Source organism: Ranitomeya imitator, chromosome 10, assembly GCF_032444005.1.
Source record: "Ranitomeya imitator isolate aRanImi1 chromosome 10, aRanImi1.pri, whole genome shotgun sequence".
NCBI lineage: Eukaryota > Metazoa > Chordata > Amphibia > Anura > Dendrobatidae > Ranitomeya > Ranitomeya imitator.
The window spans coordinates 130,716,010-130,742,513 of record NC_091291.1 but is presented as its reverse complement, the minus strand read 5'-3'; the positions used below and the strand labels follow the sequence as shown (position 1 = coordinate 130,742,513).

The 26,504-nt window shown below is 44.6% G+C and overlaps 1 protein-coding gene across 1 annotated transcript in view; it reads right to left on the bottom strand.

Annotated features, from left to right (window-relative positions):
- The window catches only part of DSCAML1 (DS cell adhesion molecule like 1), a 232,662-nt gene that overhangs the window by 37,783 nt on the left and 168,375 nt on the right, over window positions 1–26,504 (bottom strand). The window contains exons 5-9 of the mRNA XM_069741278.1: window positions 26,173–26,451; window positions 16,461–16,736; window positions 15,102–15,398; window positions 4,395–4,667; window positions 2,277–2,555 (exon numbers count right to left, since the gene is read on the bottom strand). Coding sequence (XP_069597379.1) covers window positions 2,277–2,555; window positions 4,395–4,667; window positions 15,102–15,398; window positions 16,461–16,736; window positions 26,173–26,451 — 1,404 coding nt within the window. The remainder of the gene's footprint in view (window positions 1–2,276; window positions 2,556–4,394; window positions 4,668–15,101; window positions 15,399–16,460; window positions 16,737–26,172; window positions 26,452–26,504) is intronic.

Here is a 26,504-nt window from a genome sequence, read left to right as displayed (position 1 = left end):
GTTGGTCTGCTAGGATGGTCTGATGGGGAGTTTGTAACTCTTTTCTGAGCTCCTTTTAGCTGATTTGGGACCACAGACCACACTAAAGCTGAAAGGGACGGAAAACAAAGAGCCTGTAAAAGCCAAATGGTGCAACAATTTTCATATAACCCAATTACAAAAATGAATTTTATCTTCAAATACATGCATTTAAGCATGAAAAACCGAGGGAAGGAGGACAACCGCTTTAAGTTTAGAATTTTATTTATACTTCTTTTTGCAGTGAGGTCCTCATTTCGGCACGTTTCCTCCACAGATCTTCACCATTGGGTTTTGATAGAGAAATTTCATAGAATTAAGTCATTTGCACCCAGATGGGAACATCTCTACTCCAGAAATGGAGAAAATAAAGAATCGAGAGTTGGAAAGTGAGGTTCCAGGAGAATGTATATTTTAGGAGGACCTCTGGGATCCCGATGTCAGGTCTTCCCTTACTTGGACTTGGTTGATCTGCAGGAAAATCTTCATTTTTGGTTGGTGCCGGATTTCTTGACGGCCATTACAAGATGTATCCCGCTCCGAATATGGAGGAGAGATGGAATGATGTAGCTTAGACTAGGATTCCACCATGGTCCGGTTGGTGGGAATGTCCAAGTCCTGCTAAATGTCCATCCCAGAGGTTAGGAACCCTAGGATCTCTATGGCATAGGTGCACCACTGGATATACAGCGCGCTTTCCATTTTTTCTCTTTTGCATACTGGTCAAATTTTTTACTCAACTGCTAAAAAGTAGATGAAGGTGCCCCAATATATAAAGGCAAATGCATGCCAACAGGACTAACAGAAAGTCATGGGCATGTTTCGGTGGAGCATAGAGTCTACATGCAGCGTGCAACCAGAATGCCATAGAAGCCACTGCACCTGGGTTACTGAGCATACATGTTCTAGAAAGGGTCTCTCAATCATACCCTCAAACGTAGACCCCATTGTTTAGGAAGTTCTCCAGAAAATCCCTCTTAAAAAGCAACCTGTACTTTACTCACCCTCTCTGTCTAGTATTGTCTGCAGCAGTGACATCAATGACAGCTGACAGCACTGCAGACAATAACTGAGCTCAGCGGCTCTGTCCAAGTTGATGGCACCAGCTGCTGAGCTCACCGATTGGGTGCAGCGTTGTCAGCGCTGCAGGCAATAACTCGGATAACCAGCAGAGACTCAGTGTGGGACCCAAGGAGGGTGACTGAAGCAGAGTTTTGTTTGTTAAAGAACAAAGTGGGCCTGGGAACCGAGATTTTTTTCCAAAACTGAAAAACCCCTAAATATAATAGGATAGGTGATAAATGTATGACCCCCCAGGGGTCGGATCGTCAGGGATCAAAACTAGAGAAAAGAGGTCTGCAGGTGTTACCATCACTCTATAGACACTGAATTCAGTGCTGGTCAAGCATGCGCAGCACACTACTGATTGCAGACACAGGGACCCTCGATCTTATGATTGCTTGGACCCCAAATGATCGTTTTTCTCCCATCTGATGGGGAGAATAAAGGTGGTCCAGTGTCCCTCCTTGTGAATGAAGTGGTAGTGCGCATGCATCTCCACCCCTTCATTCACTTCTACGAGAGCTGCAAATGCGCTACCACCACTTCTATACTCCATGAACAGAGCGCTGGACACATGTGCACTACCGAATCATTGACATGGTGGGCACGGGATCCCTGCTCTTGTTACCCCATCTGATCACGAGAGAGGGGGTCCTCCTTGTCAAGTGGCATTCCGTGGAATCTATGGAAGATTGACGCGCATGTGTTACCACCAGAACGATGTGCTGATCGCGCATGCGCACTACCAATTCATTGACACGGTGGGCGTAGGATCCCTATTCTTGGACCCCTATTGATCACGAGAGAGAGGGTCCTCCTTATCAAGTGGCATTCCATGGAGTCTATGGAAGATTGACGCGCATGTGTTACCACCAGAATGGTGCACTGATCGCGCATGCGCACTACCAATTCATTGACACGGTGGGCGTAGGATCCCTATTCTTGGACCCCTATTGATCACGAGAGAGAGGGTCCTCCATGTCAAGTGGCATTCCATGGGGTCTATGGAAGATGGACGCACGTCTTACCACCAGAACGGAGCGTTGGTCGCGCATGCGCACTACTGAGCCATTCACATGGTGGACACAGGATAACTTGGACCCCAACCAATCATATACTTGTAGATAGGCGGTGGGACCGCCACTTTAACTTCCCAGGTAATGAAAGAAGTCAGAGTTAAAGGCTCCTTCTCTTACCGCGCACTATGAGCTGCCGCTCCCGGCTCACCGTAGCCGCGTCATTACTTGCTATGCAGGTGTAGTTGCCATTGTGCTTGAGGGACACGCTGGAGATCTGCAGGGAGCTCATGAATTCCTTGGTCTCGATAGTGATGCCCGAGCTGGAGACTATAACCTGCCCATCCTTGCGCCACGTGATCCGAATGGGCATATCTCCGGAGGATACCACGCATGGGATGTAAAGCAGCTGTCCGATGGAGGCAGGAGGGAACTCAAAGGGCTGGATAAGAGGCGGCACTGCGGGTACATAGAGACATAAGAAGGCATTAAAAAAAATCATGGAAGCTGCGCATTTTCTCTGTCCTGCATTGCTCAGAACTTCTGCCGTCCGTCCCTCTGTAATTCCTCCTGGAACACTATATACTGACCGCTAGAACTTACCATTCCCTTATTAATGTGGTGCCGGACACCATCCAATCAGCAGCTCATGATCTGCACCGAAATTGTGCAAGTTTCTATTTATTTATTTTTGCTATAAAAAGGATTTATTTACCTAAATTTTAAGATGTTTATTAAAGGGATGATCCCCTCGGCAATATTTACGACACATTTAAAGGATATGCCATAAATGTCTGATAGAGGAGAGTCCCACACATTAACGGGGTCAGGAATCGCTTTCCATTCATCTCTATGGCAGCTCCAAACATTGTGCAACCCCCATTCTTGCCATTTACGCAGGACTCGCATCTATTGGACACCTGCGGCATATTTGATTAATATGCGCACAATTATGCACAATCCCTTAAAGCAAAAAGTTGAAAAATGGTGCAAAATTTGTTGTAAACCTTTTTAGACGAATGGACTGTCCACTTTTGAGGACAATTTATTTTTATTTCTTACTTACGTGTATCTATTTGAGGCTACAAATTATTTTTTTTTGCATTAAAAATGTTGCACTTTTCCTGGCTGCAGAATGAGTTAACTGAGATGCATGTCAGTGAGCTCACTGTGATCTTCCAATTCGAGAGTTTCTAACCCTTTATTCTGTCTTTTTTTTTTTTTAGCCGATTTATGACCACATCACAGTTGAATGTGCCAAGAAAAAAACGGTCTACAAAAGCCAAACGATGCAAAATGGTTAATAAAACCCAATGGCAAAAATGATTTTTTAGCCCAAAATACATGCATTAAAGCAAAAAAAAAATGGAAGTAAAAAAAAATGCAGTTAATCCCTTTAAGTGGTGGATGCCTTTAACACTTTGATTCTAAAATATATATAAAAAAAAAATTAGACTGGCAGCAGGAATAAATGTAACGTGTAGAACATTAGAGGCCAATGGAACATTTTAGAAGCCTGATAAGAACTTTCATAGACATCAACCAAGAAAAGAGCCAAGAGTGGCCATTTTCACGGCCCGCCGGAGGATGCAGACTGTTATGTGAGGACATGATGCAGACTATATAGGACTTCTAGCTGCTGGATGTGAGTGCGGTAGATGTGGCGGCCACAGCGGCGGTGTAAAGTAACGCAGGGAAGCCGTGCACAATCTCAGTCTATTCATTAGGAAGGATCTCTCCCCGGGTGCTCCTGAATAATGGATGCGCTGGAGAAGCTTTTAAGTCTCCGGCAGATCTGGGAGACCGCGACGGACACATTATTTTTTAAAAGCCAACAAACACTACGGAAAACGAGAGAGCAGGGGCTGGGAGTAAAGGGCAGGGCATTAATACGCGGTGTTTACACAGCAGGTCCCTGCGCTGGGGCTTGTCGGAGAAACAGATCAGGGGTGAGGAGGGGGCCGCGGCGTGCAGCGCCGAGCCGCGGCGTTACGTAGAGCGGAGTCAAGACGTTGGCACACGAGGGGTTAATTCTCCCCAAGTCGGATGGATATCACCCCGCTGCAAACGACATAGGGATGATGAAACGAAGCAAAGCCAGTAAAAGGGGTCCCCTTTGGGGACTTTAATTTTTTTTTCTTTTATAAAAAGCATGCCACTGAGACTAAAAAAATAAAATAAAATAAAAATCATTTTCACAATTGGGTTTCATTAAAAATTTTGCACCAATTGTCTTCCGTAGCCTGTGTCGCGGGTTATAAGTTATAAGGCAGACATGCGGTTCATCTCGCCTCTGACCTTTCACGGTGATGTGGACGCTCTGGCTGATGGAAAGCTGCGGCTGTATGAGGACGCTGCACAGGTATTCGCCTTCGTCCATTCCCTTCTGTACGTCGCTCAGCATCAGGGTCCCGTTCTCGAACACCACCTGCCTGTGGTTATCGGGCAGCAGCAGCGAATCCTTGTACCAACTGATGAAGTAGTAGGGATACCCAATTACCCGGCAATGAATGAAGCTGTCTCTCCCGGCCACTGCCGTCAGGTTCTTCATAGGTCGGATACTAGGCGGTCCTGGAGTGAGGTGCAGGGAAAGTACATTAGGTGGACACAAATCAAGGAGATACGGAAGAGTTAGGGGCAAGAACGTGAAAGACAAGGAGACCCCTCCCCCGAGGAGCAGTGGAGAACTCATACGGAAATTATTGAAAAGTGCAGAAAAGAGAAAGAGGAACCGAAATGGAAGGTGAAAGGGAGGAATATGGGATATGAAGGATAACCGAGGGATTAGAGGATGGAGAGAAATGAAAGATTTCACATAAATGAAGGATTACAGGAGGAGACTAAAGCCGACGGACATGTAGAAATGTTTTACATTATGGAAGAATCTACTATTTCGATATCCATTTATAAGAGTCTAAATATTAAAGACCATGTTTCAATATTGAAAAATGTTCTGTGTTTCTGTTAAATATATTTAAGAATGTTTGTAGATTCAGTTTTTTGTGTTTTTTTTACATTTTCTTCCTTGTCCTATTGCTCTACTTTTTTTCTTAAACTGAAATCTTGCAGTTTGTACTTCGAGACTCCTAAAATGCTGCAACTTTTTGTTCTGTACAGATAATTTCTCAGCAGCCATCTCATCATGACAGGCCAGATTACAATGACCTCTATATACAGTAGATAACACAGGATCCACCATTCACAATAGGTGATGTCACAGCTCACCTCCTCCTCCTGTACAATGACTGATAACACCTCTATATACAGTAGATAACACAGGATCCACCATTCACAATAGGTGATGTCACAGCTCACCTCCTCCTCCTTCTGTACAATGACTGATAACACAGGATCCATCATTCACAATAGGTGATATCACAGCTCACCTCCTCCTCCTATACAATGACTGATAACACCTCTATATACAGCAGATAACACAGGATCCACCATTAACAATAGGTGATGTCACAGCTCACCTCCTCCCCTTCCCTGTACAATGGCATCTGCACAGACCACAGAGCATGCTCACAACATTCTTGCATAAAAGTAAATGAAGTTTTACTGTCTGTTATCTTCTAAGGACTATGAAGCTCTGTAAAGCAAATCCCGGCATGCAGCTTAGGCATGTTGGCCACCCCCATGTCCATGTCCACTAACAGTTGTTGCGTTGAGGTGGAAGACCCTTGTCCTGTACAATAATCCTCTAAATAATTTGAAATCTGAAAAAAAATTGTGACATAACTGGAAGTCTGATAGAGGATATAGGGAAACCTTTTGTTTCCATCTGGTTAACGGATCTCTACAAGCCAGGCTATTTTATACAAAGTTGAGCTAAACTTTGATGTGGTCATAAATGGGCAGAGAAGAGTCTACAAAAAGACAGATAAAAGAGTTACAAACTCACTTTAGAACGAGCTCAGTGACCGATTCTCAGTTAACTTGTTACGCAGCCATCAATTTGCAGAAAACCTTATTGAACGGGGCACTATTATCCTTGTTAGACAGGCGCAGCGACATGGGTTTACAGAGACAGAAAGCAGCCAGAAGACCACAGCTTCCAATTTCTCCTACTCCTGCACTGATTAGAAGCACTTCACCTTCTTATTGAACGGTGTAAGTTTCTTTTACCAGTGGTTAATCTGCTCAGTTGAGAGCTCCTGGAAGCTTTCCTGCATTAAGGTTCTCAGCTGTTCACTGTTAGCCACTCCCATCTCCTATATAATCTGGACCCTGACTAGCACTCATTGTCAGAATTAGCTTATGCTGCATGGCTGTAGGTTGTTATTGGAGAAGGCATTTGGTGGATTTATATGTGACTGTTTCTAGGTTCTTATTGTGTGATAATTCCCTTTCTTCTCCTACTTTGGTTTAACACCATCCTCCGCTTCCCAGTGTTTATCTCTGTTGTACAGGTCCTTCTCAAAAAATTAGCATATAGTGTTAAATTTCATTATTTACCATAATGTAATGATTACAATTAAACTTTCATATATTATAGATTCATTATCCACCAACTGAAATTTGTCAGGTCTTTTATTGTTTTAATACTGATGATTTTGGCATACAACTCCTGATAACCCAAAAAACCTGTCTCAATAAATTAGCATATCAAGAAAAGGTTCTCTAAATGACCCATTACCCTAATCTTCTGAATCAACTAATTAACTCTAAACACATGCAAAAGATACCTGAGGCTTTTATAAACTCCCTGCCTGGTTCATTACTCAAAACCCCCATCATGGGTAAGACTAGCGACCTGACAGATGTCAAGAAGGCCATCATTGACACCCTCAAGCAAGAGGGTAAGACCCAGAAAGAAATTTCTCAACAAGTAGGCTGTTCCCAGAGTGCTGTATCAAGGCACCTCAATGGTAAGTCTGTTGGAAGGAAACAATGTGGCAGAAAACGCTGTACAACGAGAAGAGGAGACCGGACCCTGAGGAAGATTGTGGAGAAGGACCGATTCCAGACCTTGGGGAACCTGAGGAAGCAGTGGACTGAGTCTGGTGTGGAAACATCCAGAGCCACCGTGCACAGGCGTGTGCAGGAAATGGGCTACAGGTGCCGCATTCCCCAGGTAAAGCCACTTTTGAGCTACAGAGAAGCAGCACTGGACTGTTGCTAAGTGGTCCCAAGTACTTTTTTCTGATGAAAGCAAATTTTGCATGTCATTCGGAAATCAAGGTGCCAGAGTCTGGAGGAAGACTGGGGAGAAGGAAATGCCAAAATGCCTGAAGTCCAGTGTCAAGTACCCACAGTCAGTGATGGTGTGGGGTGCCATGTCAGCTGCTGGTGTTGGTCCACTGTGTTTCATCAAGGGCAGGGTCAATGCAGCTAGCTATCAGGAGATTTTGGAGCACTTCATGCTTCCATCGGCTGAAATGCTTTATGGAGATGAAGATTTCATTTTTCAGCACGACCTGGCACCTGCTCACAGTGCCAAAACCACTGGTAAATGGTTTACTGACCATGGTATTACTGTGCTCAATTGGCCTGCCAACTCTCCTGACCTGAACCCCATAGAGAATCTGTGGGATATTGTGAAGAGAAAGTTGAGAGACGCAAGACCCAACACTCTGGATGAGCTTAAGGCCGCTATTGAAGCATCCTGGGCCTCCATAACATCTCAGCAGTGTCACAGGCTGATTGCCTCCATGCCACGCCGCATTGAAGCAGTCATTTCTGCCAAAGGATTCCCGACCAAGTATTGAGTGCATAACTGAACATTATTATTTGTTGGTTTTTTTGTTTGTTATTAAAAAACACTTTTATTTGATTGGATGGGTGAAATATGCTAATTTATTGAGACAGGTTTTTTGGGTTATCAGGAGTTGTATGCCAAAATCATCAGTATTAAAACAATAAAAGACCTGACAAATTTCAGTTGGTGGATAATGAATCTATAATATATGAAAGTTTAATTGTAATCATTACATTATGGTAAATAATGAAATTTAACACTATATGCTAATTTTTTGAGAAGGACCTGTATATGTGTGTATATTTGTATGATCGATATTTTCCTTTATCCCTGTTCGTATTACCTTGTCAGTCTGGTTGGTGTATTCCAGTACACTATTAAGGTACCGTCACATATAACGATATCGTTAACGATATCGTTGGTTTTTGTGACGTAGCAACGATATCGTTAAGGAAATCGTTATGCGTGACAGCGACCAACGATCAGGCCCCTGCTGGGAGATCGTTGGTCGCTGAGGAAAGTCCAGAACTTTATTTCGTCGCTGGACTTCCAGCGATGTCTTCACTGGTAACCAGGGTAAACATCGGGTTACTAAGCGCAGGGCCGCGCTTAGTAACCCGATGTTTACCCTGGTTACCAGCGTAAACGTTAAACAACAAACACTACATACTTACCTTCAGCTGTCTGTCCCCGGCGCTCTGCTTCTCTGCACTCCTCCTGCATTCTGTGTCAGCGCCGGCCAGCCAGAAAGCAGAGCGGTGACGTCACCGCTCTGCTTTCCGGCTGACCGGCGCTGACAGTGCAGAGGAAAGCAGAGCGCCGGAGGACAGACAGCTGAAGGTAAGTATGTAGTGTTTTTTTTTTTTTAACGTTTACGCTGGTAACCAGGGTAAACATCGGGTTACTATGCGCGGCCCTGCGCTTAGTAACCCGATGTTTACCCTGGTTACCGGGGACCTCGGGATCGTTGGTCGCTGGAGAGCTGTCTGTGTGACAGCTCTCCAGCGACGCTGCAGCGATCGAAATCGTTGTCGGTATCGCTGCAGCATCGCTTAGTGTGATGGTACCCTTACTCTATTACTCCCCTCTCCCCTGGGTTGGGGAAGGGTAAAGTGAGTGAGGATTCAGGAGCTAAAGCAATGTACGTGGCCCCGGCGTCTTCACCATCAGAAGTAATCTGGGAACAGTGCGAGCTAGGGCGCCCCTAGCATTAGGGACAGGGAAGGAGCCTCTGGTCCCGGGACTCCCAACAACAGAGTTGTGACACGTAGCATAAGGCATGCTCCACTTTTTTCCTATGAGGCTACAGAAAACTGTGGTTGGGTTTTTCTGAGAATCAATGGAGCAGCTATTTGGATGCTCCATTCTAAAGGGAACAAAAGCACCCCGTTTGGCATGAATCCCAGCGGTCGGACCCTGCCGACTGTCCTGCAGACAGGCGATAACTTGTTTTCACCGGACAGCCACCATTAAGCGCTTAGTCTATGAATGCGGCAATCAGACCAATGATGGATAAAACGTCTTCGCCTGCTCTCCCAGACACCTGATGGCTGAACTACATGGGAAATAACAGCAATCTTGCAATTTTTGGATACTCCGTCCTGTGCACATGGCAGCTCAGATGCCATACATCTCCATAATGTCAGATAAGTAAAGTAATGACCGGCAAAGGTTCCCGGGCAGCCATAATACGTTATTTCCCTACAAGTGTAAGCGTGGCTCTTTATTCTCTTGACTTTTGGGACCACCTAACAGTAACAGACGAGGGGGGGGACTGAAGGGATATTTATCAAAAGCTCGGGTTTTCCTGGCGCCGTTTCAAAGCATCTGCACGATTTGCACAACAAACGGCCAACGAAGGCAATTTTTGTGAAAATAGGCAGCTTTCTTCCTGCAAAACTGGGGGGTTCAGAGGCTTCATGTTTTGTTACTTCAGTGTTTCTCTGCAGAGGAGGGGTAAATCTGCCAAAAAAAACTGTCTGGTCTGGTGTACCTGGGGTGTGTATAATGCCATACTGATGTAACAATACTAAGAAAATGGTGACATCTGCAGCAAAGGAAACAATGTGACTTCATGAATGTATCACCGCTGCAATAACGACTTCTATGGCAACCAGATACCTGACTCTTAAAAGTGATTCCGTAATTAATAGAGGTCACCGGGCAAAAAGGCTTCTAAAAGGTGGAAATGAGATCTTCCGGAGGACCGAGTTAACCCATTCATTATGCAAAGTAAAGAGGAATGTTGCCAAAACGATTTGCAAAATATCAATTTGTAGGTCAATGATGGCCGGCACCGGAGTAAGCCGACGTGCGGCGAGCAGACGCTCGGTAAACAATGAGATATTTATGATTGTAAGCAGCGCGGCAGATTTATGGTCGCTAATGAAAATGTGATGTGAAGGATCGGCAACGTGGATCACCCAGAGATCTGATTGCAGGCTGCAAATTAGCTGATACATAGTCTGGGAGGCTTTTACGGTTCTCAAGCGGGAAAGTAAAAATCAGAGCGGTACTTTTATTTCTCGGGGTAATGATCAACTTAACACAAAAGTGTGGCCAGTAGTCATCTATCTCTGCCCTATTCTGGATCTAGTAAGCCAGAGCTGTCAAGCAAAGGAGAGGATAGAGGGGGAACAAGCAGGTGGGAAGGTGCAATGAAATGTTTGGCCACGCCGAGGGTGCACCGAGCGCCTGGTCTTAGTGTGACCGGTCACCCTGCGCTGTGACTCCCTATGAAAGGTTATTGATATCTAGTCCATTCTGAATTTAGACCATTTGGTTTCTACAGCCTCTATGTGTGACAGTACATAAACTGCAGAAGGAGCTCATTCTGGTGGCAGAATTTGTAACCCTTATCTCCTTTCTCCTGAATCATCTTCTAAGATTATTTATGATCACCTCAAATCTTATTACAGCCATCCCCTGCAAGTACTACAGCCGTTACCTGCAAGGACCACAGCCTTCCCCTGCAAGTACTACAGCCGTCCCCTGCAAAGACCACAGCCTTCCCTTGCAAGGACCACAGCCTTCCCCTGCAAGGACCACAGCCTTCCCCTGCAAGGACCACAGCCTTCCCCTGCAAGGACCACAGCCTTCCCCTGCAAGGACCACAGCCTTCCCCTGCAAGGACCACAGCCTTCCACTGCAAGGACCACAGCCTTCCACTGCAAGGACCACAGCCGTCCCCTGCAAGTACTACAGCCTTCCACTGCAAGGACCACAGCCTTCCACTGCAAGGACCACAGCCTTCCACTGCAAGGACCACAGCCTTCCCCTGCAAGGACCACAGCCTTCCCCTGCAAGGACCACAGCCTTCCACTGCAAGGACCACAGCCTTCCACTGCAAGGACCACAGCCTTCCACTGCAAGGACCACAGCCTTCCACTGCAAGGACCACAGCCTTCCACTGCAAGGACCACAGCCTTCCACTGCAAGGACCACAGCCTTCCACTGCAAGGACCACAGCCTTCCACTGCAAGGACCACAGCCTTCCACTGCAAGGACCACAGCCTTCCACTGCAAGGACCACTGCCTTCCACTGCAAGGACCACTGCCTTCCACTGCAAGGACCACTGCCTTCCACTGCAAGGACCACTGCCTTCCACTGCAAGGACCACTGCCTTCACACTGCAAGGACCACAGCCTTCCCCTGCAAGGACCACAGCCTTCCCCTGCAAGGACCACAGCCTTCCCCTGCAAGGGCCACAGCCTTCCCCTGCAAGGGCCACAGCCTTCCCCTGCAAGGACCACAGCCTTCCCCTGCAAGGACCACAGCCGTTACCTGCAAGGACCACAGCCTTCCCCTGCAAGGACCACAGCCTTCCACTGCAAGGACCACAGCCTTCCACTGCAAGGACCACAGCCTTCCACTGCAAGGACCACAGCCTTCCACTGCAAGGACCACAGCCTTCCACTGCAAGGACCACAGGCTTTCACTGCAAGGACCACAGCCTTCCCCTGCAAGGACCACAGCCTTCCCCTGCAAGGACCACAGCCTTCCCCTGCAAGGACCACAGCCTTCCTCTGCAAGGACTGCAGCCGTCAGATCTGTAATACAAATATGATTTTTAGCATTTTTATATAGTTAAGTAAAATACGCTCCACAGGATTTTATTTGCACTGAATGGTCCTTCCTGTATATAGTCAGTGTATTGCCATTTATTGCACACACTATGGCGCTGACCAGCACCTTATACTGTTTCTTTTTCCACCTGGCCATGGTTGTGCTCGGTCTCCACTGAATGTATTAAGAAATCAAACGTTGATGAAGTATAAACCATAGAACATCACGTTCGTTGTCAGTCTGGTCACCCAGCTGTGAAGCAATTTTTCCATAGAAGCAGAATATTTTCTAGAACGGCTTCTTTCAAAAATTAGCTCTGGGGGATATTGCTTCTCATTAACAGAGAAGCAGCAGAAGTATGGAGTCTGACAGGCAATGCTCTATGGGAAAAAAGTATGCAAATTAGCTCCCCTCCAGAAATGGCTGAAACGGTCTCTTTACTGATGAAACACAGGAGCTACCCAATAGATAGCGCTAGGAATGGTTTTCTTCCTTATAGTGGAGAGCTGCCAATCAAATAGCAAATTGGGATAAAAATGGCAGAGCCCACTAGTTCTGATGTGTTAGGGGCTTCCCGACTCATCTACGGGTGACGTTAGGGGATTTTAATTGCTGGCTGCAGAATGAGTTAACTGAAAATCCTTTAGCGGGCTCATTCTAATGTTCCAATGAGGGAATTTCTAACGCCTATCTTTTCTTTTTTGCCCAGGTGATTTATGACGATAGAACCGACGAAAACTGAATGTGCAGAGAAACAGGAATCCTGTAAAAGCCAAAAACTATGCAAAATGTTTAATGGAACCAAACTGCAAACAAATATTTTAGTTCTAAATACTTATATTTAAGTAAAAAAAACTGTCCACAGAGGTGGCCAAGGAAAGCCAGAGAAGTCAGACAGCGGCTTTCTCCCTTTTCCCCCTTTAAAGCCCATATGATAGCTTTCGAAGGTGCATGGGCACAATGAAATTACTAGAGACCCCTCCCATTAATAGTCCAGGGGTATTTCTGGCCCCCTTTTTTCCCCTCCAGCACCTGAACAATACGCAGGCACGGCACGATCGTCCAATTATCAGAGATGGTTTTTTCCTTACTTTATGTGACCTGTGCACCAGTTCACTAATTAATTCATTTACTTATAAAATATGTATAAATATTCAAATCTGGCATCCTCACGGGCAACACATCAGTACCATCAATCACTCAAGTCCCAGGAAAGCGCAGGCGGACGCGGCCTTTTAGAAACGGATAGACTCCAAGCCGGATAATTGCTTGCAGATTGGAAGGAGCGATTGATTGCAAATGGTGAATTGTAAATCTCCGGTATGTAGTATAGTGGTAATAACAAATGCAGAAGTGATACCGGGGGGCTAAAGTACCGATACTAATTTACCCTGACCAGTTATGTGACTCTTACAAGGCAGGATGCTGACTGTAAGGAAACTTGGCAGTAATGAAAGGGCAAGTCAACTTTTAAACAGTTTTGTTTAGTAATGTTTATGGGTGGTGGTCCGAGTCCCGAGACCCCCACTGACTGCACAAACCAAGAGACAAAGGGTCTTAGCTTATTCTTGAGCGGTATCTGGACCAAGAGACTTTATTCTGAGCAGAAACACCTCTCTGCTCAATAATGACCCGAGTGCTCCGACCCCTTAGAGTAACCAACTATATTTATTTATTATTTCATATATCAACAGTACATATCAAAATAAGAAACTTTGCAATTTATCTTATCAGAGAGATCTGCTTCTCTCGTCCAGGACTGATCGTTCATTATCAATTCACGTGTAAAATGTGCCTTCATTAATTACAGAATTTCCCATTAATGAGATATGAGATGACAGTTGGTGCTTATAAAGTTCTATGGAGAACTGTAACTGTTCTGCCTCTAGTTCATCCCCTCTCCAGAAGACGAAAGGACAGTTGGTGGTTTTACAATCCACTCTCAGTAATGTAACAATCTGTCATCATTGAATACAGATTTTACCCCTTGAGAGTGAAAGATCAGTTCAGGAAGAGAATGAAGCGGATTTCTCTGATGAGATAAATTACAAAGTTGCTGATTTTCAAGTTTATTATTGATTTCTGAAATAAAAATTAAAGCGACGGTTACACTTTTAAAGCCCCCCTTACACATGGAATGGTTGTGTGTGGGGGTCTCCTGATTCTAAGCCCCAACAGATGATGTTGGGGAAGATCAGAATCAACAGGTTTGAATTTATTTTCGCTGATCCTTTTCTTCTGTAGGCAGAGAAGGGACATTATTATAGGAAGGGGCCAAGATCAGGGACATTATTACAGGAAGGGACCAAGATCGGGGATATTATTACAGGAAGGAGCCAGGATCGGGGACATTATTACAGGATGGGAGAAATTGTTACATGAGAGTGCGAACACATATTTCTTCACAGGATATGGAATGCTACAAGGGTCAATACATCTGACAAATGTGCATGTGGGGACTCAGGTCCTAATTTTGAATTGGGGCCCATTGGACACTAGTTCCGCCACTGTTTATGGAGCAGTCAGGAAAGATAACTGTTGGCCGTTATCTTAGGTATAAGCTTAAGTTTGAGGAATTGGTGGGAGTGTCCGGACTAAGCCCCAATAATCATCACTACTAACCAGATAGAACTGATCAATAAATATAGAAGAGTTTAGTTACCCTTAAAATATTGTGTTTGGGTAATTGGCTGATTTGAGTTGTCAGCTGATGCATTAACTTTTTTTTAATAAATTAATTTGTGTGTTGGATATCAAACAACAAATATATTTTAAGAATAGGAAGAAAGACGAAGAAAATAATTGGGATTGAAATAAAAAAGAAAAAGAAACACAGCTTAAAGGCTCATGCACACAGTCATGTCATGGATAGTAAGGGCATAGGACTTCCAAACGGTACATGGATCTCTACTACTGTGTGCCTCCAAGGTCACACATTAGTCTGTTTCCTTGGACAGGTTGGTTTTCTGCCTTGGAAGCTTGGTCTCTTGGGGAGATTTTCTCTATACGTGAACCACCTGTGGGTACCAGTACGGATGCCCGCAGTGGCTGGGAGTCTCTGCCCACCGCCACGTATGCTTCTTCCATGTGCATGAGCCCCAAGATGAAGGTAGAGTATACGAGATGGGATGTTGGAGGAAAAGAGTGAAAAAGAAGTGAGAAGACAGAGGGTGCCCAGGTAACACGCCCAAGGAGGCATCACAGACCCTATTCTGATATGTAGAAGTAGGACAGGCACCTCTTACGTTTATTCGAGCTTGGTATTCTGCAGTCCCCACAGAGTTGCGAGCGGAACACCTGTACACACCCCCGTCCAAAATCTGTGGACTGCTCACGTTCATGTAGCTTATGGTGCTACCATCCGCAGCCGTGTATTGATTGGAGCGGTGGCCTGAGTCTCGCTGGATGGCTTCATCGTCCAAGGTCCAACTTATGGTGGGTGGAGGAGCTCCTTTTGCAGAACACATGAGTGAAAAGGGCTCCCCGGGGTTCATGACTTTTTCACTGAATGAAGAAATTATGCGAGGTGTCCCATCTGTGAAAACAAAAGAAAGACATCAGCTACCTCTCCTGACTAGCCCCCATAAATGTGTAATAAATGTGTAATAATCATAATCATGTGTAGCTGGGGAGGGGAAAAAGCTGCTGTCTGTCGACTCTGTCAATGACTCGTTCGATCCCTGTTTGGGCGCCAAACTTTACAAGTTGGTGTGCAAGACCAAATTAGAGGTGTTGTGATGAACAAACTCGGAGAATCAGCAGACAGCACACAGTGTCTAGCAAGAGATTCTGTTTTAGTGAAATGCGGATGGGGTTTATATACACCCCTGACAGAAAGGGCTTTATGCCAAAAAGTAAGTATTTTGTGGCATTTAGAGATAGATGTATCTAAGTGCCTGGTTTTATTCAGTTTCTCAGACACTTGAAATGTGTAGGAGTAGGTGGGTTCAATGTAAAAGGCCTATGTGATAAATTTGGAGCATAAAATAGGGACTGAGAAGACAAAATGAATCCTAATTTCCCACATTCCAGAGAGCAAAAGGATCAATCATGTTGAAATCCAACAGCCTAATCCTTTTTCCTCTAAACATCTTCCATGGAGAGACTGCCATTAGGTCTCCATACATATTCAATTTTAGGCGACTTCTTAGATCAGTGATCAACCAGTAGAATTTGGTGATTGCAAGAAATTTTGATCTCCAAGCAATGAATTTAAAGGACTTAATTATCACCTATCACCAAGGGATGGTATCGAGTTACTGGTTGGATTGGTATTGTGCATGCGCATCCACCTTTCCATTAACTTCTATGCAACTGATCCTGATTTCTGCTAAATTTGGAGGACTCACAAAGTGAATGGAGTAGGGTCACTGTGCGCTCCTGCTCCATATGTAGAGGGGATGAAGGACCTCCATTTTCGTGAATGTTAGAGGTTCCAGCACTTGGATGCCCGATGTGCAGACACTTATCACCTTTCGGACTGATAGAGGATATGTTCTAATTATGGAAATCCCCTTTAAGAGCAGACAATATATGCAATATATCAATTACTGGTGTTACTCTTAGGTCTTGTTCTATAGACAGAGGTCTTACTTACCTTCTAGCACCACAATGGCAAAGTCTTGTACAATTTGCATTTTCCGGCTTCCAAAACATTGATACGCTCCGGAGTGTATTTTTTGAGCACTGCTGATGACCAGTGTTTCGTTATCGGTCCCTCGTATAGAGATGAACTCATCGGCTTCGATGGGTTCTGTGTTCCGGTACCATCTCACAGTGTAGCCCGGTGATCCGCTGATGGAACAGGATAGGATAACTGTGCTGCCGATCCCCGTTTTTAGTTTCTTGGGTGATAAAGTCACTCGGAGCTTTTCTGTTATGGGAAGAAATTTAAAAAAAAGTATTTACTAAAGCAGACTTGTACGGAGAGCCACCCGTCCTCCTTAAAGGAGTTCTGCGTTTTAGACAATAAACAGATCCCAAATGCCTTTTTTGATGCTAGAACCTTTAGCAATCAATGGCAATCTGTGGTGGGAAAATCTGGCAGCATGTGTTCATTTCTCCTGCGGGGGCACTGCAGGGAAACTGAAGCATTACACAATGTCCATTCATATTAATGGGTTGCCTGTATGCTGCAGGACGGAGCAGGTCCTCCAGAGAGACAATTTTTGTAACCTCTCACGATGGCAAATCTCAAACAAGGAAATACCTTCAATTAATTCAGAATTGCCGAGTAATGAGTTTTATAAACGAGAAAATCTCTAACTATCAAATGTAAAAAAAAAAAAAACAAATCTGCAAAAGTGTTTTTTTTCCTTTTTAAATCTTCTAAAATTAACTTCACAAAGTTTTCCAACCAATCAAAATTATTCCTAAAAGGATTGATACTCAACCCAACTGATCCACCATGGCTCCTGTTCAAGCCCTTACCTGGTCCCCGCTGGTCTGTGCTTTCTGGTCTTGTTTTTAAAAAGCTCTTCTCCAGCTCCCATCAAAGTTTGTATCCCCTTAATATATTGCAGTCATCATATTATACAGCACTGTGCACTTACAATTGCTCATTTTGCCTTTCTACCCAGATAATTCTTCTCTTTTCTATTAGGTCAATGATATCACATGATTAACCCCTTAGTGACCGAGCCAAATTTTTTAAATCTGACCAGTGTCACTTTATGTGGTAATAACTCTGCAACGCTTCATCAAATCCCAGTGATTTTGAGACTGTTTTTTCGTGACACATTATACTTTATGATAATGGTAAATTTTGTTCAACATTTTTGGTGTTTATTTATAAAAAATATCAAAAATTTGAGAAAAATGTTAAAAAATTAGCAATTTTCTAAATTTGAATGATTATCCCTTTAGTCCAGATGGTCATACCACAGCAAACCATTAATAAATAGCATTTCCCACATGTCTGCTTTACATCAGCACCATTTGTAAAATATTATTTTATTTTGTTAGCAGTTTAGGAGGTTTAAAAATGTAGCAGCAATTTTTCATTTTTTCAAAGAAATTTACAAAATTTATTTTTTTAGGGACTTATCCATGTTTGAAGTGACTTTAGGGGTCCCATATATTGGGAAACCCACAAACGTGATACCATTTTAAAAACAGCACCCCCTGACATATCAAAAACTGCGGTCAGGTAGTTTATTAACCCTTCAGGTGCTTTACAGGAATTAATGCAAAGTGGTATGACAGAAATGAAAATGTGTATTTTTACCACCTAAATGTCTCTAACTTCTAAACAGATTACTACAGCCGTCAGACTCTAAAGCCGCTATTTGGCCATGAATTGCCATGGCAAACAGCAGGACAACAAAATCATGATATGAGGGTACCAATTGGGACAAAGAAGAAGCCCCCACGCTCTGTTAACCATTTATAATGATGTAGTCACTATTGACAGCAGCATCTAAGGGGTTAAACAGATTTAGATGGTGCAAATACTGATCGTGGCTGGTACAGCAAGTTGTCAGCTATAGTGTACAACCAACAGATGCTGGATTGTTACCTGTATGGGGAGGCTCTTCTCTTTTATCTCAGGTCAGTTAAAAGACGTATTGGCGGTCATTAAGGGGTTAAAAACACACTAGCTGAATCCTTCTCAGCTCCATGTAGAAACAGGATGTCTCTTTTCCCCACATGAGTCATCATTAGGACTACAAGTCAACATCAGTGTAAAGTCCTTGGTAGGGGGAGGAGCGGAGCAGCTGGATCAGGAGTTGAAGAAAGGGTGGAGCTGGGCTGCCAAGGACTCTGCAGTGATGTAGAGTTGTAGTTCTATTGATGACTCATGCAGGGAAAATTTACCTCCTGTTTCTAGATGGAGCTTTGAAGGATTCAGCTAGTCTGTTTTTAATCATGTGATGTCAAACATAATGGAAAAGAGAAGAATTAGCTGGGAAGAAGGGCAAAATTAGGAATTGTAAGTACACAGTGCTGTGTAATATGATGACTGCAATATATTAAGAGGATAAAAACTTTGATGGTCGTGTTTCTTTAAACACCGTAAAAGTGGCCAAAAATAAAGGCTCAGTCATTCACTGGCAGCAGTGGTGACCAATATCAGCGACAACTGGGCCAGGAAAGGCAGATCATCGAGGAATGAATGAGCTCTTGTATTAATTTTAACCTCTCTGATCCATTTTTCAGAAAAAAAAAAATCAAGTGAAAAATCCTATTAAAAAACAAAAACTATGAACATATTTTAAAATCCTCTTCAATCCCTTCTTCTAAGAACTGTTATCATCTTATCTCCCCACATTTAGCCTTCAAAGAACATTTCCATTTAACCCGACCTGTGAGCTCCTCTTGCAGTAACCCCTGCCCTAAATAGCACAGTATCTGCCCGGCTCTGTGGAAATGCCACTGAGCAATATCACACTTGTCTACTTCTGCGCGTTTTCTCGTCCGGAGTCTTCACACGCAATGACACAGTGATGTGCCCTAAAGTCAAGCGGCTAAACGCGTTGTTACACGTAGAATGTCACTTAGACAGGTAGCATCATGTACTGTATCCAGAAATAAAATATCCAGTACATACTGGTTTCCATTATAGGGGAATTTGTCATCAGAAAATGACCCACTGGTTTATTTTTGGGGGTGGAGGGGGATTTTTTTTTTTTTTTAATTTCACTTCAAAAAAATATCTTGAAATCGTACAATTTTCACTTTGAGCCTAATATTAGGCTGATACTTCTTATTCTGTAGAGAATATTTCTTCAGTCATTTCATTATCATCACAGGAAGGATTACAATGACAGATAACACCTTTATATAGATAACACAGGATCATTTACAGTAGGTGATGTCACAGGTCACCTCCTTCCCGTACTGTACAGTGACTGATACCTCTATATACAATAGATAACACATGATCCATCATTCACAATAGGTGATATCACAGCTCACCTCCTCCTCCTGTACAATGACTGATAACACCTCTATATACAGTAGATAACACAGGATCCACCATTCACAATAGGTGATGTCACAGCTCACCTCCTCCTGTACAATGACTGATAACACCTCTATATACAGTAGATTACACAGGATCCACCATTCACAATAGGTGATGTCACAGCTCACCTCCTCCTGCTGTACAATGAGTGATAACTGTTATGATGAGGTAATTCAGTACCACAATGGACATAGAAGTCAGAGCACATACAGTGATCTGACAATAACCCAAAAACATAGAACGAGCTCTGAGACGTGGGAACTCTGTTGACAGCAATCCCTAATCCTCTCCAACCACACTAGAGGCAGCCGTGGATTGTGCCTAACGCTCCCTATGCAACTCGGCACAGCCTGAGAAACTAGCTAGCCTGAATATAGAAAATAAGCCTACCTTGCCTCAGAGAAATACCCCAAAGGAAAAGGCAGCCCCCACATATAATGACTGTGAGTTAAGATGAAAAGACAAACGTAGAGATGAAATAGATTTAGCAAAGTGAGGCCCGACTTACTAAACAGAGCGAGGATAGGAAAGGTAACTTTGCGGTCAACACAAAACCCTACAAACAACCACGCAAAGGGGGCAAAAAGACCCTCCTTACCGAACTAACGGCACGGAGGTACACCCTCTGCGTCCCAGAGCTTCCAGCAAGCAAGAAAAAACAAATAGACAAGCTGGACAGAAAAAAACAGCAAACAAAATAGCAAAGTGGAACTTAGCTATGCAGAGCAGCAGGCCACAGGAACGATCCAGGAGGAAACAGGTCCAATACTAGAACATTGACTGGAGGCCAGGATCAAAGCACTAGGTGGAGTTAAGTAGAGCAGCACTTAACGACTTCACCACATCACCTGAGGAAGGAAACTCAGAAGCCGCAGTACCACTCTCCTCCACCAACGGAAGCTCACAGAGAGAATCAGCCGAAGTACCACTTGTGACCACAGGAGGGAGCTCTGCCACAGAATTCACAACAGTACCCCCCCTTGAGGAGGGGTCACCGAACCCTCACCAGAGCCCCCAGGACGACCAGGATGAGCCATAAGAAAGGCACGAACAAGATCCGGAGCATGGACATCAGAGGCAAAGACCCAGGAATTATCTTCCCGAGCATAACCCTTCCACTTAACCAGATACTGGAGTTTCCGTCTTGAAAGACGAGAATCCAAAATCTTCTCCACAATATACTCCAACTCCCCCTCCACCAAAACCGGGGCAGGAGGATCAACCGATGGAACCATAGGTGCCACGTATCTCCGCAACAATGACCTATGGAATACGTTATGTATGGAAAAAGAATCTGGAAGGGTCAGACGAAAAGACACAGGATTAAGAACCTCAGAAATCCTATACGGACCAATGAAACGAGGTTTAAACTTAGGAGAGGAAACCTTCATAGGAATATGACGAGAAGATAACCAAACCAAATCCCCAACACGAAGTCGGGGACCCACACAGCGTCTGCGATTAGCAAAACGTTGAGCCTTCTCCTGGGACAAGGTCAAATTGTCCACTACAGGAGTTAAAATCTGCTGCAACCTGTCCACCACAGTATCCACACCAGGACAGTCCGAAGACTCAACCTGCCCTGAAGAGAAACGAGGATGGAACCCAGAGTTGCAGAAAAACGGCAAAACCAAGGTAGCCGAGCTGGCCCGATAATTAAGGGCGAACTCAGCCAAAGGCAAAAAGGACACCCAGTCATCCTGATCGGCGGAAACAAAGCATCTCAGATATGTTTCCAAGGTCTGATTGGTTCGTTCGGTCTGGCCATTAGTCTGAGGATGGAAAGCCGAGGAAAAAGACAAGTCAATGCCCATCCTACCACAAAAGGCTCGCCAAAACCTCGAAACAAACTGGGAACCTCTGTCAGAAACGATATTCTCTGGAATGCCATGTAAACGAACCACATGCTGGAAGAACAATGGCACCAAATCAGAGGAGGAAGGTAATTTAGACAAGGGTACTAAATGGACCATCTTAGAGAAGCGATCACAGACCACCCAAATGACTGACATCTTTTGAGAGGCGGGAAGATCTGAAATAAAATCCATAGAGATATGTGTCCAAGGCCTCTTCGGGACCGGCAAGGGCAAAAGCAACGCACTGGCACGAGAACAGCAGGGCTTAGCCCGAGCACAAATCCCACAGGACTGCACAAAAGAACGCACATCCCGCGACAGAGATGGCCACCAAAAGGATCTAGCCACCAACTCTCTGGTACCAAAGATTCCAGGATGACCAGCCAACACCGAACAATGAACCTCAGAGATAACTTTATTCGTCCACCTATCAGGGACAAACAGTTTCTCCGCTGGGCAACGATCAGGATTATTAGCCTGAAATTTTTGCAGCACCCGCCGCAAATCAGGGGAGATGGCAGACACAATTACTCCCTCTGAGGATACCCGCCGGCTCAGACAAACCCGGAGAGTCGGGCACAAAACTCCTAGACAGAGCATCCGCCTTCACATTTTTAGAGCCAGGAAGGTACGAAATCACAAAGTCAAAACGGGCAAAAAACAGCGACCAACGAGCCTGTCTAGGATTCAACCGCTTGGCAGACTCGAGATAAGTCAGGTTCTTATGATCAGTCAAGACCACCACGCGATGCTTAGCTCCTTCAAGCCAATGACGCCACTCCTCGAATGCCCACTTCATGGCCAGCAACTCTCGATTGCCCACATCATAATTTCGCTCAGCAGGCGAAAACTTCCTGGAAAAGAAAGCACATGGCTTCATCACCGAGCCATCAGAACTTCTCTGCGACAAAACAGCCCCCGCACCAATCTCAGAAGCATCAACCTCGACCTGGAATGGAAGCTAAACATCTGGTTGACACAACACAGGGGCAGAAGAAAAACGACACTTCAACTCTTGAAAAGCTTCCACAGCAGCAGAAGACCAATTGACCACATCAGCACCCTTCTTGGTCAAATCGGTCAATGGTTTAGCAATACTAGAAAAATTGCAGATGAAGCGACGATAAAAATTAGCAAAGCCCAGGAACTTTTGCAGACTTTTCAGAGATGTCGGCTGAGTCCAATCATGGATGGCTTGGACCTTAACAGGGTCCATCTCGATAGTAGAAGGGGAAAAGATGAACCCCAAAAATGAAACCTTCTGAACACCAAAGAGACACTTTGATCCCTTCACAAACAAAGAATTAGCACGCAGGACCTGAAACACCGTTCTGACCTGCTTCACATGAGACTCCCAATCATCCGAGAAGATCAAAATGTCATCCAAGTACACAATCAGGAATTTATCCAGGCACTCTCGGAAGATGTCATGCATAAAGGACTGAAACACTGATGGAGCATTGGCAAGTCCGAATGGCATTACTAGATACTCAAAATGACCCTCGGGCGTATTAAATGCAGTTATCCATTCATCGCCTCGCTTAATACGCACAAGATTATACGCACCACGAAGATCTATCTTGGTGAACCAACTGGCCCCCTTAATCCGAGCAAACAAATCAGATAACAACGGCAAGGGGTACTGAAATTTAACCGTGATCTTATTTAGAAGGCGGTAATCTATACAAGGTCTCAGCGAACCATCCTTCTTGGCTACAAAAAAGAACCCTGCTCCTAATGGCGACGATGATGGGCGAATATGCCCCTTCTCCAAGGACTCCTTCACATAACTCCGCATAGCGGCGTGCTCAGGCACAGACAAATTAAACAGTCGACCTTTTGGGAATTTACTACCAGGAATCAAATCGATAGCACAATCACAATCCCTATGCGGAGGTAGGGTATCGGACTTGGGCTCATCAAATACATCCCGGTAATCAGATAAGAACTCTGGAACCTCAGAAGGGGTGGATGACGAAATAGTCAGAAATGGGACATCACCATGTACCCCCTTACAACCCCAGCTGGACACAGACATGGATTTCCAATCTAATACTGGATTATGGACTTGTAGCCATGGCAACCCCAACACGACCACATCATGCAGATTATGCAACACCAGAAAGCGAATAACCTCCTGATGTGCAGGAGCCATGCACATGGTCAGCTGGGTCCAGTACTGAGGCTTATTCTTGGCCAAAGGCGTAGCATCAATTCCTCTCAATGGAATAGGACACTGCAAGGGCTCCAAGAAAAACCCACAACGCCTGGCATACTCCAAGTCCATCAAATTCCGGGCAGCGCCTGAATCCACAAATGCCATGACAGAATACGATGACAAAGAGCAGATCAAGGTAACGGACAAAAGAAATTTTGACTGTACCGTACCAATGGTGGCAGACCTAGCGAACCGCTTAGTGCGCTTAGGACAATCAGAGATAGCATGAGTGGAATCACCACAGTAGAAACACAGCCCATTCAGACGTCTGTGTTCTTGCCGTTCAACTCTGGTCAAAGTCCTATCGCACTGCATAGGCTCAGGTTTAAGCTCAGGTAATACCGCCAAATGGTGCACAGATTTACGCTCACGCAAGCGTCGACCGATCTGAATAGCCAAAGACATAGACTCATTCAAACCAGCAGGCATAGGAAATCCCACCATGACATCCTTAAGGGCTTCAGAGAGACCCTTTCTGAAAATAGCTGTGAGCGCACCTTCATTCCATTGAGTGAGTACGGACCACTTTCTAAATTTCTGACAATATACCTCTATATCATCCTGAGCCTGACACAGAGCCAGCAAATTCTTCTCTGCCTGATCCACTGAATTAGGTTCATCGTACAGCAATCCGAGCGCCAGGAAAAACGCATCGATATTACTTAATGCAGGATCTCCTGGCGCAAGAGAAAATGCCCAGTCCTGAGGGTCGCCACGTAAAAAAGAAATAATGATCAAAACTTGTTGAACTGGGTCACCAGAGGAGCGAGGTTTCAAGGCCAGAAATAGTTTACAATTATTTTTGAAACTCAGAAATTTAGTTCTATCTCTAAAAAACAAATCAGGAATAGGAATTCTTGGTTCTAACATAGATTTCTGATCAATAGTGTCTTGAATCTTTTGTACTCTTGCCGAGAGCTGATCCACACATGAAGACAGACCTTTAATGTCCATCGCTACACCTGTGTCCTGAACCACCCAAATGTCTAGGGGAAAAAAAAGGCAAAACACAGTGCAGAGAAAAAAAAATGGTCTCAGAACTTCTTTTTTCCCTCTATTGAGAATCATTAGTACTTTTGGCCTCCAGTACTGTTATGATGAGGTAATTCAGTACCACAATGGACATAGAAGTCAGAGCACATACAGTGATCTGACAATAACCCAAAAACATAGAACGAGCTCTGAGACGTGGGAACTCTGTTGACCGCAATCCCTAATCCTCTCCAACCACACTAGAGGCAGCCGGAGGCACCCTCTGCGTCCCAGAGCTTCCAGCAAGCAAGAAAAAACAAATAGACAAGCTGGACAGAAAAAAACAGCAAACAAAATAGCAAAGTGGAACTTAGCTATGCAGAGCAGCAGGCCACAGGAACGATCCAGGAGGAAACAGGTCCAATACTAGAACATTGACTGGAGGCCAGGATCAAAGCACTTGGTGGAGTTAAGTAGAGCAGCACTTAACGACTTCACCACATCACCTGAGGAAGGAAACTCAGAAGCCGCAGTACCACTCTCCTCCACCAACGGAAGCTCACAGAGAGAATCAGCCGAAGTACCACTTGTGACCACAGGAGGGAGCTCTGCCACAGAATTCACAACAGATAACACCTTTATATACAGTAAATAACAGGATCCACCATTCACAATAGGTGATGTCACAACTCACCCCCTCCTGTACAATGACTGATAACACCTCTATATACAGTAGATTACACAGGATTCACCATTCACAATAGGTGATGTCACAGCTCACCTCCTCTTCCTGTACAATGAGTGATAACACCTCTATATACAGTAGATAATACAGGATCCACCATTCACAATAGGTAATGTCACAGCTCACCTCCTCCTCCTGTACAGTGAGTGATAACACCTCTATACACAGTAGATAACACAGGATCCACCATACACAATAGGTGATGTCACAGCTCACCTCCTCCTCCTGTACAATGACCTCTGCACATATCACAGAACATATCCACAACATCCTCAAAGAGAAGTCAATGAACATTTCCAGTCTTTTGCTCCCTATACTCCATGTGGATGTCAAACTACATAACTACCGGGCGCACATGTAAAATGGAAACCCCCATTATAATATACAGAAAATAGAATTAAAAAATCTATAATCAGAAAAAAATAAAAATAAAAAAAATTACTAAATATATTAGAAAAAAAATATTTACCACTGGTTTTAAAATGGCAAAAAAGGTAGATGACACATTCCCTTCAAGGCAGACAGACAGTGTACCAACAAGGCGCCTCTCACCTATGATGGTCAATGTGCCGGTGACCTCCGTAGACCCAAAGCTGTTGGTGATTTCACAGATGTAGGTCCCGCTGTCTTCTAGACGGAGTTCTGTCATACTCAGACCCGTGTTACGCTTACTCCAGCGACTGTCGGAGGGAACAGGGCGGCCATCTTTGATCCAGCGAGAGGCCAGGTTTGGGTATCCTGAGGCAATGCATGGCAGCTCCACTTTCTCCCCCACAAACACCTCGTGGGATTGGAAGCCGTCCAAGAGAATGGGGACGGACTCTGCCGGCTCTGTGGAGGTGTAGTGAAATATGTATAGGTATGGATGTATGACTAGCAGTAAT